Source organism: Epinephelus fuscoguttatus, linkage group LG8, assembly GCF_011397635.1.
Source record: "Epinephelus fuscoguttatus linkage group LG8, E.fuscoguttatus.final_Chr_v1".
Lineage (NCBI taxonomy): Eukaryota > Metazoa > Chordata > Actinopteri > Perciformes > Serranidae > Epinephelus > Epinephelus fuscoguttatus.
In genome coordinates this window covers 3,728,664-3,743,644 of record NC_064759.1, presented here as the reverse complement: position 1 = coordinate 3,743,644, position 14,981 = coordinate 3,728,664, and the positions used below count along the sequence as shown (strand labels likewise).

Genomic DNA, 14,981 nt, shown 5'->3' with positions numbered 1-14,981 from the left:
CTCCTCCACAGCTCTGTCCTCCTGTCCACAGCTCTGTCTCCTCCACAGCTCTGTCCTGCTGCCCACAGCTCTGTCTCCTCCACAGCTCTGTCCCCATGCCCACAGCTCTGTCCTTCTGCCCACAGTTTTGTCACCTCCACAGCTCTGTCCCCCTGCCCACAGCTCTGTCACCTCCACAGCTCTGTCCTCCTGTCCACAGCTCTGTCTCCTCCACAGCTCTGACCTCCTGCCCATAGAAACAGAAATGAAAGTGGGTAATATAGACAATAGATTTAAAAATATATTTAAAAAGAAGATGATTAACAAATGTAAAACTGAAGTATGAACACCAGAGTGTAGATGAAATGTGTTTGGGATATTTGGGCAGACAATAGGCCTATATAATGTTTATATAATGTTAATGTATAATGTTCTGTCAGTTTTTTGTTGCTCCGTATAATTTAAAGGGAGCTGACAAAAACAATGAATGTTAAAAGGGTAAGTGTCTAGTGTATTGTCTATTTACCAGTGTATTTGTGTTTTATAAGTTGGAAAATGACGGAAATAAACAAAACTAAACTAAACATCGAGAACACATTACTCGTTTTAGAATTTTTTAAATCTTTGAATGGACTGGCTCCTGACTATTTATCTGATATGTTGGTCAGATACACTCCCTGCACATCCTTAAGATCCAGCCATCTAGAGGAGGTCAGACTCTCTGATTCAGTAGACAGCTCCAAACCTATCTTTTTTGCTTGCATTTCTGTATTATTTTTATTTATTTTTTGTTAGTATCAAATCGAAATCATATTTTTTATGTGTGTGAGTGTTCAGTTGTGTATTTGAATCTTGTTTTCTTTATCTTTTATCTGTCTTTTATCATGTACAGCACTTTGAGTTGCACTTGCTGCATGAACTGTGCTGTACAAATAAAGTTATTCCTAGTATCAACAGAGGGGGCGGTAATGCGGACTTCCCGTGTTGCAGCCACCATTAACAACAACAAGAAGAAACGTCATCAGTCATTGGTCCAATCAGTGGAGTGGCCGCCGCAGTAATCCCCGCCCCCTGCAGAAACCGCCATCATGAAATTAAAAACAAGAAACTGACAGATGAGACGCAGTCAGCCCCCTGCTGCATAACAAGGTAAACTTTCCGTAGCTTCTTTGATAACATGAGCTAACTGGAGGTTCGGGATATTTGGCGGCATTCATGTTGAGGTTACTGCTTCGCTTCGTCAGTGTGTAAACGGGTTATATCGGTATTTCTGTCAAACTGTGAGTGAACGTCACTGACATTACGGCAGCTAACGTCAGTGTTAGCAAGCAGTGGCTAACGTTAGCTGCACGGACTAGCAAACGTTAACCGCCTGGTTTGATTGTTGTGGCTGGAAAATAGTTAACAACGGCTAACAAAGCAACAAACGCCGGAGTGACGCTGAAGTGAATGTGGAAGTTGTGATAGTTTAACCTCTGAGCGTAGTAACGAGCTGACTTAACACGCAGTAGTTAGCTAACAAGTTTGCAGGGCGTAATGTAAAGTTAAAGCGCGCCAATCCGCACGGACGTTTATTGTGGGTATCAAGACAGCACCAGTGTGGACAGCATGAAAGACCAGTGAGGTAGAAACACTTAGCCGAGTGTTTCCTAAGAAACTCACAAAGGTCTGCGACTAGTATTTACTTCCAGATACAAGTTGGGATTCAAGATGAAGTCCCGCTTATTATAAGTGGATTCACAGGTCAACCTCATCTAGTAGTGCTAGCTAATCTTTTCTGTCCAAGCTGCCAGACACTGTTGAGAATTCAGTTGTTTTTATGGACAAACACTCCTCACTGGTTAAGCACTTGTTCACAGTGCTAAGTTTTTGAGTGGAGGAATTATTTGAAGCCTTAATTACGGTTCGGCATACATTTAACACACCAAACATAACGAATTTAAGACCAGTTTTATGCTGTTGAAAGACAGCATAAAACTGAAGGAGAACTGCGCCCATTTTCAATATTCATACATGTTAATAAGACAGTCCAAAACATTAGTAAACATGAACAACTCTCTCCCAAATCCACAAACTAGAGAGCCTAAACTCAAATGCTTGATGTCGAAGAGTATAAAGTCGGGAGCACCTTTACAGATAATGCTTTTGGAAAGATGTTAGAGGTGGCACTGAGAGCACCCAGGGGAATGCTCTGAGTATATAGGTGCAGTTTCTGTTTCACTACTGAGAACACTACAATAACATTAATAGAAACATAAAGTTCATTTGGGTATAGAAAAGAAAGACAATGTGGGTCCACAAAATCAGACTCCAGACACAAGTTGGGGTTGAGTTAAACATAAATTCCCGCTTACTACAAGTGGATTCACGGGTCAACCTCATCCAGTAGTGCTAGCTAATTGCATCTGTCCAGGCTGCCAGACACTGTTGAGAATTCCGTTGTTTTTATGGACAAACACTTCTACCTGATTAAGCACTTGTTCACAGTGTATAGAATTATTTGAAGCCTTAATTACGGTTCAGCATACATTTGATACGCCAAACTTCACGAATTAAAGACCAGTTTAATGCTGTTGAAAGACCTTGAAAATGCAAGTATGTTGACTTTGAGTTAAAGGAGGACTGCGCCCATTTTCAATATTTATACATGCTGTTAAGACAGTCCAAAATATTAGGAAACATTACAACTCTCTCCCAAATCCACAAACTAGAGTCCTTAAACTCAACTGTTTGATGTCGAAGAGTATAAAGTCAGGAGCGCCTCCACAGACAAGGCACCCAGGGGAATGTTAAAAGGGACGTCTCTGGTTTCTGGTTTTGAGAGAGAATAGCTCATGTTCACTAATATTAATTCAATTTTCTTAGGCCATGGAAATAACTTACTGGAATTTTTAATTTGGGTGGTGTTCCCCTTTAAACCGACTTAGTCAAATGAAGGTTTGCACAGGTTGCCTAGTTTTAATTAAATTGCTGATTCCTGAATGTATACATGACGCCCTCACCCAAGCTGCATATTCAACCATTCCCACAGATTAGGATAGTCAGGTGTGGGGAGATATTTTTCAGTTATTCAGCATATAAATACAGATCCTTTAATTAAAGACTATAAACTTTTACTCACACATTTATTTCTGTGCATTCATGGTTGTTAATAATTTTATGTCTGGATATGAGGCTCCATAAACACACGTGAGCGTCCACGTAAAACTCGCCTATCACCAGATCAGCATGGAGGTATCAGAGTGATATAAACATGTTCACCTTTCTCCTGTAAGGATTGATTGGAGAGACTGAGGCAGTGTAGATATGAGCGACCCAGCCGAGGAAGCGATGGACAGCTCTGCAGTGTCAGAGGAAGAAGTGGAGGACCAGCAGGAGACGTCACAGGAAGACCAGTCGAGTCCAAACAAAAGCAGCTCCAAAATATCTGGTAAAGGCGTTTATTCCTTCTGTTCAGTCTTCCAGTCACCAACTAAATTCTTAACTGACCAAATCCGTCTGTGGTCATGAGACCTGTAATGCCACTTTGACACACAAACACAGCGATAATTCATTAACATGCTTTCAAACCATGTTTGTGTCATTCATACAGCAGAGGAGCCCCTGGTTCCTTTGCTCTTACTACTAAGAATTGAATTAGACTTGGTATTAATATATCTGCTCAACAGAGCGGTTGATGTCAGTTCATTAAAAGAGTAGTTCACCCACAAAATGACCATTTGTAAATCACGTAGTAATGCTGTGTTAGCTTGAATTTGTGACGAAAACTTTGTTTATCTTGCAGGCCTCCACGGAAAATGTCAAGTATATTAATTTGTTGATTGGGGAGCACATTTAACAACAGCAAAACTACATCAAAACATGTGTTTACAATCTCTCACACAGCTCATGCAGTATAATCCAGTGCTCAGTGCTTCCACAAGTAGGTCTGCCCCAGACTAGGAATTTTCCCAGTCGACCAATAGTCATCATTTAGGGCCATTAGTTGACTAGTTGCCCGCATGTTTACAATATTTATTTGATTATTAAAATATATATGTTGGGTGGGCCAACACAATGGATTGAGTTCAATGTCTGTGAAAGAATAATATAAGACCTATATTTTATCTCCAAGTGCACGTCACACACTGAGCGAGCCGCCTGTTAATGACACTGTGGGCTAATGGGCATGTAGCTACTTCCATGTTTCAGATGATACGTCATGTTTGTAGTCGACCAATGAAGATGAGTTTACATATCACCTTGGGTTCGTCCTTCACCTTCTCAAAATGATCCCACACTTTGGATTTCCTGCCCGACATGTTATTAACTAGCCTGTGGAATAACCGCAGGTACCAGCCCTGGAAATTAGGGGCCGTACACATGCCGTGTCTTTAACTGCCTGGAAAACGGGAGGACAGGTGCTGGGTGCTACTCTTGTGCTCTGGGACACAGTCACACATACACACAGCGACAAGGCTAACTGTTAGCATTGCAAAGCTAGAGTCGAGTTGTTTAGTTGTCATTGTGAGATTAACAGCTCGGTGTTGGATGTTAACTGCTGCTGCGGGGCTTCTGCCCAAGAGGCAAAATGTGATAAGTAGTGATGATATCAAGTTGTGTTAGCTTGTGCTAAGTGGGCAGACAGAGCAGGAGGACAGTGGCTCACAGGGACGGTCCCTCAGCGCTACATCAAACGGCATTACCAGCTGATCGACAGTAATCAGCTGTTGCTGCCCCCCAAACCCCTCAAACATCACAAATAAATTCTAATTTTGTTGAAAAAACTGAATGCTAATGGTAATACGCTCAGCATTTGAGACAGCATCACAACATGCATTGCAATGTTTTTTTTTTTAAATGCAGTGAAATCAGGGATCTCAGGCCGCAACAATCGCTAAAATAACCAGCAAAATCCTGGAGGGACTGACTGAGTCTTGGATTTTACTGCATGAGTTGTGTGACAGTATGTAAAGGGATGTTTTGATATAGTTTTCAGTTGTTAAATGTGGTCCCCAGTCAATTAACACATCAATATGTTTCCCGTTTTCCGTGGAGGCATGCAAGAAAAACAAAGTTTTCTTCACGAATTCAAAGTGACACGGCACGACTGATGGATTTACTGGTGGTTTCGTGGGTGAAGTATTCCTTTTAAAGGTGGTCGCTGCAACATTTACTCTGTTGATATATTCAGGAACAGGATTTTTACTCTTAAATGAAGAAGTAACGCTGATTTATTTTTCACTGTCATTCTCACTCTGACCTTGCAGCTGTAGGTGAAATCATTGAGGGCAAGCGAGCAAAGAAGACAGTCGAGAGGCTCGATTTTCAGGCCCCGAAGCAAATGGAGAAGCTCAAGATTGGAGATGGTAAATATTTTATCTATGACAGACACAACTTTGGTTTTTATTTTTGAGCATTTGTCTTTTAACAAGCTTTCCAAGCACATGTGTATGAAAACTGTCGACTTGTTTAATTTCAGGTAGCGGAGATAAATTAGGTGACATTCCTCGCACCGGCTACCAAATCAGCAAGATGAAACCAGCTGACCTGAAACCTCTGCACGCCATCCTGTTCGACAGACCAGGAAAGGTAGAAACATCTGGATGATTTGTAATGAGCCAACATAGAGACTGAGACATGGGTTCAGTGGGGGGTGAAGTTTAATAATTGTGTTTCGTGAATAGTTAGAGATTGATGTAGGCTGCATCAGGGAGGAGAGGGACAGGTTTTTTAAAGCTTGATATATTTCTTTTCTGTCTTTCTTTATTTCCTTTTTTATAAGTCACCAACTTTGAATTAAAACCTACTGTAAACAAAACTACACAGAAAGTTACATTTTCAGTGAAGCAGAGCACAATAACTGTTATGACATCACTTTGTGTTCTTTTATCAGATGGCCACAATAAAGAAGAACTTGCGTCTGTTTAACGGCTTTCCTTTTGACGCGGACAGCGAACAGTACACCAAAAAACGAGACAAACTCCTCAAGTAAGTTTCTGAGACACTTTTCCTCTTTAGTTATCACAAGGGATGTCCTGATCACATTTTGACAGTTTGTTTTTGCATCCAATCCGATACCGAGTCCGATCTGATACTTTGCAAATCGTTAAGAAAGAAAACAAAAAAAAAGAATGCATCCAAGTTATCCCATAAGGTCTGTTTATCTTGGCTGTGATCTTTTTGGCTTTATTGTGGTCTGGGGAAATTTCTGTTTCCTATTCAAGGCCTCCGCCAATGTCGGTTGGTTCTGTGGCTTTTTACTTGCTGCCTCGAACTCGGCATGCTGTGATGGATGTTTCCTTTCCAGATGGTGTTGCAAATTGGTTGTGTTGAAAATGAGCTCTGTCTTTTCCCCCTCGCGAAACGCTAGACATTTTACAAGTGGCTGTTGTACTGCTTCGCCTTCCAATGTATAAAAGTTCCATATTGCTGATATTTTGCTAATAAATTTTAAAAATCATCAGGGAACAACTTGGTTTCAGGGAATATTTTTTGCCTCCGTGCTGGTGATATCCGTGGTCAGAGATGTTATGTTTTCAAGTTCTCATGAGCGCAATATCTCAAGAACACCTTGAGGGAATTCCTTCAATTTTGGAAAAACGTCCACTTGGACTCACTGATAAACGAATTCAATTTTGGTGGGTAAAGGTCAAGGTCTCTGTGACATAATGTCCTGCTTAAAACACGTCTCTGGCCATTACTCAATGTCATATCTCAGGAAGAGAAGGGGAGACATTTGGTCAGATACTGAATTGGTGACTCTAATCTTGGGTGTCCATCTTGACACTGTGCTGACTGTATAGATCTCCTGTGCTGCTGGGGGGAAATGTGTGTGAAGCATCAAAAGATGCACTGTGCACTGTGCTGCTGTAGTAGCTAGGAAAAAAGAAGTATCTGATTAGGACTCTGTATCGGCCAACACTCAATATTAAATGACTTGGATTGGGACAAAAAACATTGATTGACAGAACAAAAAGAAAACTTGATGGAAACATTCCTACAGATATTAAGTTGTATCTGACTGTGAAGGAACGACTGTTTTCAGAGGAAGAAAGACCTCCATGGTGAAGTGCTGTCATGCTGTCTTTTCTTTGTTTTCAAATGCAGGAGTTCAAATTTTACCAACAGCAAACTGAAAGTCGTCTGTGGAGTTTTGGATTTGGAGAAGAAAGGGACCCACACAGATCTGGTCGACAGAATCCTGACTTTCCTCATCTCGCCGAAAAACAGCGGGAAGGTGAGCAGTGAGCTCAGTGGCTTTAATTTCCGTCCCTCTAGATTTAATGAATCACAGCTTAAATACGGGCAGTTTTTACTTTATGATTCTGTCTGTCTGCCCCTATGAAGGCTCGAGAGCAGAGGGGATGACTTGGTCCAAATGGCTGTTAGATTATAGCACTTATTTTGTTGCGATACTATTTTCTTAAATCAATAAAATATATATATATATATATTTTTTTTTTTTTACTAATTTGTCATATTGTCAAGAATATCAGTATTTCAAAAATACCCTGAAATATTGTGATATTATTTTAGGGCCATATCGTCCACCCCTAGTGGCCAGTATATCAAATTTCGCACCAGAGCAGCCTAAATACACCAAGTCCAAAATCGCGATGAATGGTGACAAGTCATGTCATGCCGTTTTTCGACAGGAAAAGTTAAAGGATTACTCGCGATCTTATGCAGAGCCGTCAATGGATACGTAGTTGGTTTATAAAAGGTGAGAGTCTCACTCCTGCCACTATTTTTGGCTGAGATACACCGTCTAGAAAGTGGGATCACAATTTTCACGTTTCATATGGCTTTATTTGGTGATATTTTATGGTGTTTCTGTGTCATAAACAACATCAGCTATCATAATCACACCTGATTTCAATAAGGTACAATGTTTGAAGCTGGCTGAGTGTTGTTTGATCACTGACAGTACTGTTTTGAAGCCGAGTGACCGACTTGTCATTTGGAGCTCCGCCTGGATCTTTTCATGGAAAAACACTGTAGAATGGTCATACTTTGAGACAAGTGTTCATTGATAGTGTGCCTACAGCCCCACAGTGTCATTTACCTGCTCAGATGAAGCCACAGACAGTTATTCATCCTGAAACACGTTTTTTATTTTATTTTCAGCAAAATCTTCAACTTTTTACTGACTTCAGAGGCCCATTACTCTGTCTCTGTATCACCTAGAGTGTTTCTGACACTTTCACAAGAAACTTCAAAGAGTTTGCGTTCTGGCAAGACCTCATGCATGCATGTAGTCAGAGCGGTTCAGAGGCTACAGTCATTTTAATTTGGGTATGTCATTTTAGGTGTTTTCGCTACAAAATGGGGGTGGAGTACAAGAGGTTAACTTTGTTGTAACTGTAGTTCATTTAATAATTTTGTATTTTAGTGTCTACAGTACTTTTGGAGGAGGTTTGAAAATATTGAAATATATATCATGTATCACAATATAGCATAAACATATCAGGATCAAATCAATCACAACTACTGGGGAGATTTAGAGAAAAATGTGAGACTGTAAAGTTTCCTCTCCTTCAGGAAGTAGCTGCTCATTATTTCCACTGTTTGTCCTCTGGCAGCGTCTGCCCGTCAAGAAAAAGAGAAAATCAAAGAAGAAACTGTCAGGCGACGACTCGAAGGCCAGCACCAAGAAGAAGAGCAAACCCAAACCCAGGAGCTCGTCGTCTAGTCCAAAGAAGTCCAAAACAGGAAGCAAGTCTAAAGCCATCGTCATGGACTCCAGCAGCGACGAGGATGATGATGAGGAAGATGAGAAGGCAGGGGCTTCAGCTGAGGCTGAGGGATCAGATACAGAGGACAAGCCATCAGAGAAAGAGGAGGATCAGTCTGACAAGTCAGAGGAGTCTGCAGACGAAGAAGAAAGGGAGGAGGGTGACAAAGATGATGATGAAGAGGATGATGAGGTGAGGTTGTTAAAACTGGAAACTAGTTTTTCAGATAAATCTCCAACCAACTGGAGATAAATGAATTATTGATCAAATATATAAAAGGACGAAATCTGAAAAAAAAAACATGTTTTCCCTCTGACCTCAGGCGAGATAGTTTTATCTATCTTATCAATACTACAGTCTTTAATGATTAGTTATCTCTGTAAATAGGTCTTATAGGTCTTTTGGACCTACCCCGGGAAATTTAAATGAATCTATATAAGCGGAAGTTATGGGTTCTTGAGGCAAATGTGTTCCTCATGAGGAGAGGCATCTCTGTGCAAAGTTTCATGTCTCTACCACATACGGGGCATGAGATATGCCCATTCAAAGTTTGACATTTCAATGGGTTGCTATAGCGCCCCCCTTTGGCCAATTGATGTAATATTGCTTCATTGGCATCCTCCCATGACCCTCTACCACTGTGCCAAATTTCACATGGATTGACCAAGTCAGTGAGGAGAAAAACATGGAACACACACACACAGAGTTTTCGTCATTACTTAGTAAGAGTCTTAAAAAGAACACTAATCAGTGAGCTGGCTGTCTCACTCATTTTCATTCAGTCGTTACAGTTTTTAATCCACAAACATTTTCTGTCAGTCTCCCAAATCAAAGTCAGGCAGAGGGAAGTCCAAGAAATCGGCACCATTGAAAAGACAGAGGACGCCAGCGAAGAAGACCGGTCCTCCTAAAAAGAGAGCGAAGAAGGAACTTTCAGCTAAGTCCGAATCAGACGCCGACAGTGAAGCTGATGAGAAGGTAAAAGTCAAGTTTAATGCAGTTTGAAAAAAAAATGTATAATATTTTTTTCAAAATCTGATAATGGCATAAATTTAATGGAAGATTATTTAGATTTTATTCATGTATTTATTTACAGATATTCTTGGTTCTTATTTGTTTAATATCCAGTGCAGCTTTATCCTTATTTTCAACCTGTGCTCTCCTCTGTGAATTTGATTTTACTTAACTGTCTCAAAAATATCTGACATTTCTGTTCTGACATACACAATTACAAAACAGCATTAACTAAACGACAAAATTATACTATGAATGCTGCGTAATACATCAGACATGAAAAGGAAAAAGCTGATGCATTACAACAAATGAATCTTCTTACAGTCAGTGTTTGACTCAGGTATACTGAGGCTACTCAGAAACAGTATTCTAATTTAATGAGTTGACTGAGGAATGAATGAGTTCCTCAACCTATATAATCGAGCGTTAATCTTCTGTGTGATGACAAAAGCTGATATTCTTCAAATAAAGTGTGAAAGGGATCGGAAGTAATATTACCTGCCTTTATCTTGTTATTACAACTGGGTTTTCCTCTTCTTCTTCTTACCTTTTCTTTAAACCTTGGTGAGGTTCAGCTCTCAGATGTCTTGTGATGTTGAGCTGATGTTTGTCTGTTTCACAGCCCAAAAAGAAGAAGTCTGCTCTGGCCAAACCAGCCGCCAAAACCAAGAAGGCTGACAGTAGCAGCAACAGCAAAAACAACACAAACACAGGTGAGGTCAATTTAATCAGGGCTGCTCAGGTGATTCTGGACATTATTTTGAGATTTTTATTGTCAGCAAATTGATAACTGTTATGTTTATGATACTATAGTTCAGGGCTGCCGCCTAATGGTCAAAATGAAACTCTATGAGGAGCTGCACCTTGTCAAAATAAATCCAAACCTATATGACTGGACCATGTGTGACTTTACTTTGAAAGGACAGACACAGGAAGTGTCCACGCTCAGCAGTCAGACAGGAGTCAGGTTAATCTCCAGGGCTGGTACCTGCGGTTATTCCACAGGCCAGTTAATAACATGTCGGGCAGGAAATCCAAAGTGTGGGATCATTTTGAGAAGGTGAAGGACGAACCCAAGGTGATATGTAAACTCATCTTCATTGGTCGACTACAAACATGACGTATCATGTGAAACATGGAAGTAGCTACATGCCCATTAGCCCACAGCGTCATTAACAGGCGGCTCGCTCAGTGTGTGACGTGCACTTGGAGATAAAATATAGGCCTATATTAATGAAGGGTCATTAGTATTATTTGCTCACACTTTGTCCAGTCCAGAGGTGCAGCTTTGCCCACTGAGCTTCTCTGAGAGCTGAGATATTACAGCACTAGAGGTGAGAGATGAGTGAGCATGAGGCTGCGTCTGTGATTTATGGTAAAACTCAAATCATGTTCCAACTGATAACTTTATTTTATTGAATTAGTCCTTAATAACTGGAGCGTGTAGGTTGTATTGTGTTGAAGTTGTTCCTCTTTGAATGTCCCTCCAGCACTGAGTAAAGCCTTTAATCCTTCCATATAGAGGCCTGAAGTTGTCTATAATATCTGAGAGGTAGTTGACCACAACGCTGGCTTTTGTGTGTGTTGAATCTTTGACCGGAAGATGTGACGTTTTCTGTTTTTGACATGGACGATTTCCAAAGTCTGAGGAGCCGTTTTTACAGCAGCATCCCGTCATTTCACTTCGTCCCTCCCTGTCTTTACCTGCAGCAGAGGACAGTTCGGACGACGACGAGCCGCTCATCAAGATGATCAAGAAAGGGCCGACTGACGAGCAGCTGAAGGAGACGGTGCAGAGTCTGCTGAAGGAGGCCAACCTGGAGGAGATGACCATGAAACAGATCTGCCAGAGGGTAAAGAGCCTCCTCCCGTTCACACATGCAGGACTGAGACAGCAGATACTCACACTGACTGTAGACATTCATGCCTGGAATTTTTAATTATGTATCATATATATGTTTTTATTGAGAATAAATTAATCACTTATTTTGTCTCTGTGTGTTTCAGGTGTTTGACACCTACCCAGATCATGACCTGACCAGCAAGAAGGACTACATCAAACAGACAGTCAAATCTGTGAGTATCTGAACACACACACTCAACAGAAAAATCATATCTCAGTATTTACACGCTGAACGGCGATACACGATGTATCTCTCTATCAAGTCAAAGCCACATTTGAGATGTCACAGGCACTTTTATAAAAACAGACTGAGATCAAAATAAAATGCAAAGACAGGGATTTTTTCCCTGTTTGAAAATAAACAGCTGCACAACATGGAAATGAAACATTACATAAAATAATAAACAGCAGGGCTGTACGTTAACTTTTTGCACACAGCACTGGAGCTACAGAGGTTCAGAGGTTTGTAGCTCAGGACACTGAACTATAACAGGACCATAAAAGGATCAAGTAGGTTTGAAACACTTAAAAATCTTTGTGGGCGGAGTTAAAAAGTCGTTTTCCATCTGTTGGCCTTTCAAATGAATCTAGTGCTGGAAAATGATTTACATATTTTTATTTATCTAGGCCATTAATTTTACGTATGCACAGAGCATCAACGGAGAGGTCGATACTTTGTCCTCGTCATATACGTCTTGTATATGAAACGTCTGTGTTGTCGCTGCATTTTGTTTTTTCAAACCCATCTGTGGCCTGCATCCATGCACTGTCTCAGTGTCACACTTTAGACTATAGCTACCAAGAAGAATGGCGATGCATGCAGGCGGCGTTCAGCATTAGGGCTGCAACTAACGATTATTTTCACTGTTGACGAATCTGTTGATTATTTCTTTGATTAGTCGACTAATCATTTTATCGAATAATGTGTTAAAATGTTGACGTCTGTTTCTCCCAAACCCCAAAATGATGTCATCTATTGTCTTGTTTCGTACTCACGCCAAAGGGTTTTAGTTCACCGTCACGGGAGAGTGTGTAAAGCTGCCAATATTTGAATGTAAGAAGTTGCATTAAGAGTATTTTGGGGTACTTTTAGGCCCTGTTTAGACGACAGTGGTTTCTCTAAAAACGGAAAAGTCTGCCCTTTTGCGTTTTAGAAAACTTCCGCATTTATATGACAACATTGTTGAAACGATCTCTGTTCACACAGAACCGCAAAATCGAGTAAGGTAAAGCTGCAGTACCGGAGGCTGCAGTTTCAGGAGCAGTTATAGGACCGTTTAATTTTCCGAGCAGAGGCTGCAACCTGAAGTTTATTTTTTATTTTTTTTGCTATACCCAAATACTACTTTCTTATTAAATAGTTATAATCAATGTTGGGCAGTAACGTGTAATTTGATTGATGAAGCCCAGGTAACTATACATTACCATTGCTGGTCCTCTCCGCTCCTCTCACCTACACTTGAGCACCCGTCCAGGGAGGGCCGTGGAGGCCAGGCTGACACTGTGTATCCCAGAACGGGTGCTCAAGTGTGGGTGAGAGGAGAGGAGCGGAGAGGACTGCGATGAGGTGGAGTTGCCACAGTAGATCTAGCCTTTACAGGAGAAGCGTTGATAAATTCAACAGGGGGAGCAGCACAAACAGAGCTCGCCATTGTTGTTGTGATGGTCGACTTTCTTGCGCATGCCTAGTGACTGGAAGCGTAATGTGCATGTGCGAAAAGTCTCCGTTTTCAGAAGGACTGCATATCACAAGTTTACGTGACAACGGAGAGGCTGCCGTTTCCAAAAAATTGCACTCTGGAACCCGTTTTCAAAACGTTGCGTTTTCAGGCACCCAAAACGCCGCTGTCGTGTAAACGAGCTGCGAGGAGAGTATGACAGAGGAGAGATGAACACTGGTATGTGTTATGTAACATAACTTGACCCTATATCGATATAAACAGTGTTGTCTAAATCTATATCTTGCTTGAAAGCATGTCGAGTCATTACATCGCCCAGCCCCATGTCCTGCATGATGAGTCAGCATGAAAACATGACACCAAGAGTTGGACGGGTTAGTCAATGGACAGAAAGTTACTCTGAAACAATTCTGATAATTTTTTTGTCAAATTTAAGCAAAAATATTGTAAATTCACTGGTTTGACTTCATCAAATGTGAATAGTTTTGTTTCGTTGTCTTCTTTGATAGTGAACTGAATATATTTGTTTGTTTTCCAACTGACAGTCGAAAACATTTGACGATGTGCCTTCAGGCTTTGGGAACTTGTGATGTGCATTATCATAGACCGAGCTGTTCATTAAACAGTAAATCTATATATAATAAAAAAAAGATCATAAGTTATTGAACTTTAAATATAAAAAATATCCTCAACTGAATGAAACGTATCAATATGTAAAAGTTTTGTTTTTGTAGAGAAGATTTTCCTCGTGTGTCTCCTCCTGAGGTCGACTTGTAAAAATGAGGCTCATGTTCGTGTGCACTCGTAGAAAACTTTTTTATTTATTGTTTTCTTTACTGTTTCCTCACAGCTCATCACATGAAGATCTGAAGTTGTAATCGCTGCAAAACGTCACGTGGGGGAAACTTCAGACTGAAAAGCTTCCTGTTTTTTTCATTAGTTTCATATCTGTTTGTTTTCATACACAACAGTTTTATACATGATTAATTTTTTATTAATGTGTGACTGTGTATAGACTTTCAGATTAACTAAACAGCGTCATCATCAGCAGCAGGTTTAATGTTTCCTGGCAAAGTAAGAGTCTATGAGAAAATGAATTTTCAAACAACATCCGTTTATTTTTTACACTTTGAGTCACGAAAAGCTGAATGTTGTTTTGCTGTGTGTGAAGTTTGTAAGTGGACGTTTTGTCGTCATGTTTAGGCAGCAAAAGAAAAAGTCTTTTAAGAATTGTTTTAAATAATGCCAAATCTTTACCTTGACTTCCAGGACGTCACGTTTTTATTTCTGGATTAAGATTTGTAAATATGTTTCTAATCAGGTGAAGCTATTTTTGATTAACACACTTTAACTCATTATTTTGTCAACTCTGAATTTTCAGGATTTTTGTTTTGTTTGTCTCCTTTGGTTGTGTCGCTCCGTCAGACATGGATTGTGTTGAATAATTTACTTACTGACGATTAAAATTGTACCTTTTTGAACAAAGTTGTCTCAGTGTGGTTTGAAGTTTGTGATGACGACGTGCAACACAAGGTCATTTTGCTGAACACTGAGCCTGTGACCTGCAGCTGTCTACATCTGCATTCTGCCTGTAAGAAACACTCACGAATGGCTTTCGTGAAACGGGAGGAAATCTCTAAATTTTCTCTGGAAATACGCCGAGCCAGCCAGATCACCAGTTCTTGGGCA

General features: G+C 40.5%; 1 protein-coding gene across 2 annotated transcripts; it reads left to right on the top strand.

Annotated features, from left to right (window-relative positions):
• The first annotated feature begins 1,040 nt into the window (after positions 1–1,040).
• On the top strand, positions 1,041–14,777 carry dek (DEK proto-oncogene). 2 transcript variants are annotated; one of them, XM_049584886.1, is made up of 12 exons: positions 1,041–1,128; positions 3,255–3,409; positions 5,229–5,327; positions 5,441–5,550; positions 5,855–5,949; positions 7,069–7,198; positions 8,544–8,888; positions 9,516–9,674; positions 10,333–10,423; positions 11,424–11,563; positions 11,718–11,786; positions 14,143–14,777. In XM_049584886.1, exons 2-12 carry the CDS (start codon positions 3,286–3,288, stop codon positions 14,152–14,154), a joined length of 1,374 nt encoding a protein of 457 aa, XP_049440843.1. In that variant the 5' UTR covers positions 1,041–1,128; positions 3,255–3,285; the 3' UTR covers positions 14,155–14,777. The 2 variants fall into 2 exon arrangements, with proteins under 2 accessions (XP_049440843.1, XP_049440842.1); XM_049584885.1 differs by having other exon boundaries at positions 11,421–11,563.
• The last annotated feature ends 204 nt before the right edge of the window (positions 14,778–14,981 follow it).

Excerpts from the sequence above, each read along its gene's own strand:
- dek (XM_049584885.1), top strand. The coding sequence starts at position 3,286 with ATGAGCGACCCAGCCGAGGAAGCGATGGACAGCTCTGCAGTGTCAGAG. Across the intron at positions 5,328-5,440 it reads GAAGCTCAAGATTGGAGATG|GTAGCGGAGATAAATTAGGT; the intron begins GTAAATATTTTA and ends GTTTAATTTCAG. Across the intron at positions 5,551-5,854 it reads TGTTCGACAGACCAGGAAAG|ATGGCCACAATAAAGAAGAA; the intron begins GTAGAAACATCT and ends TTCTTTTATCAG.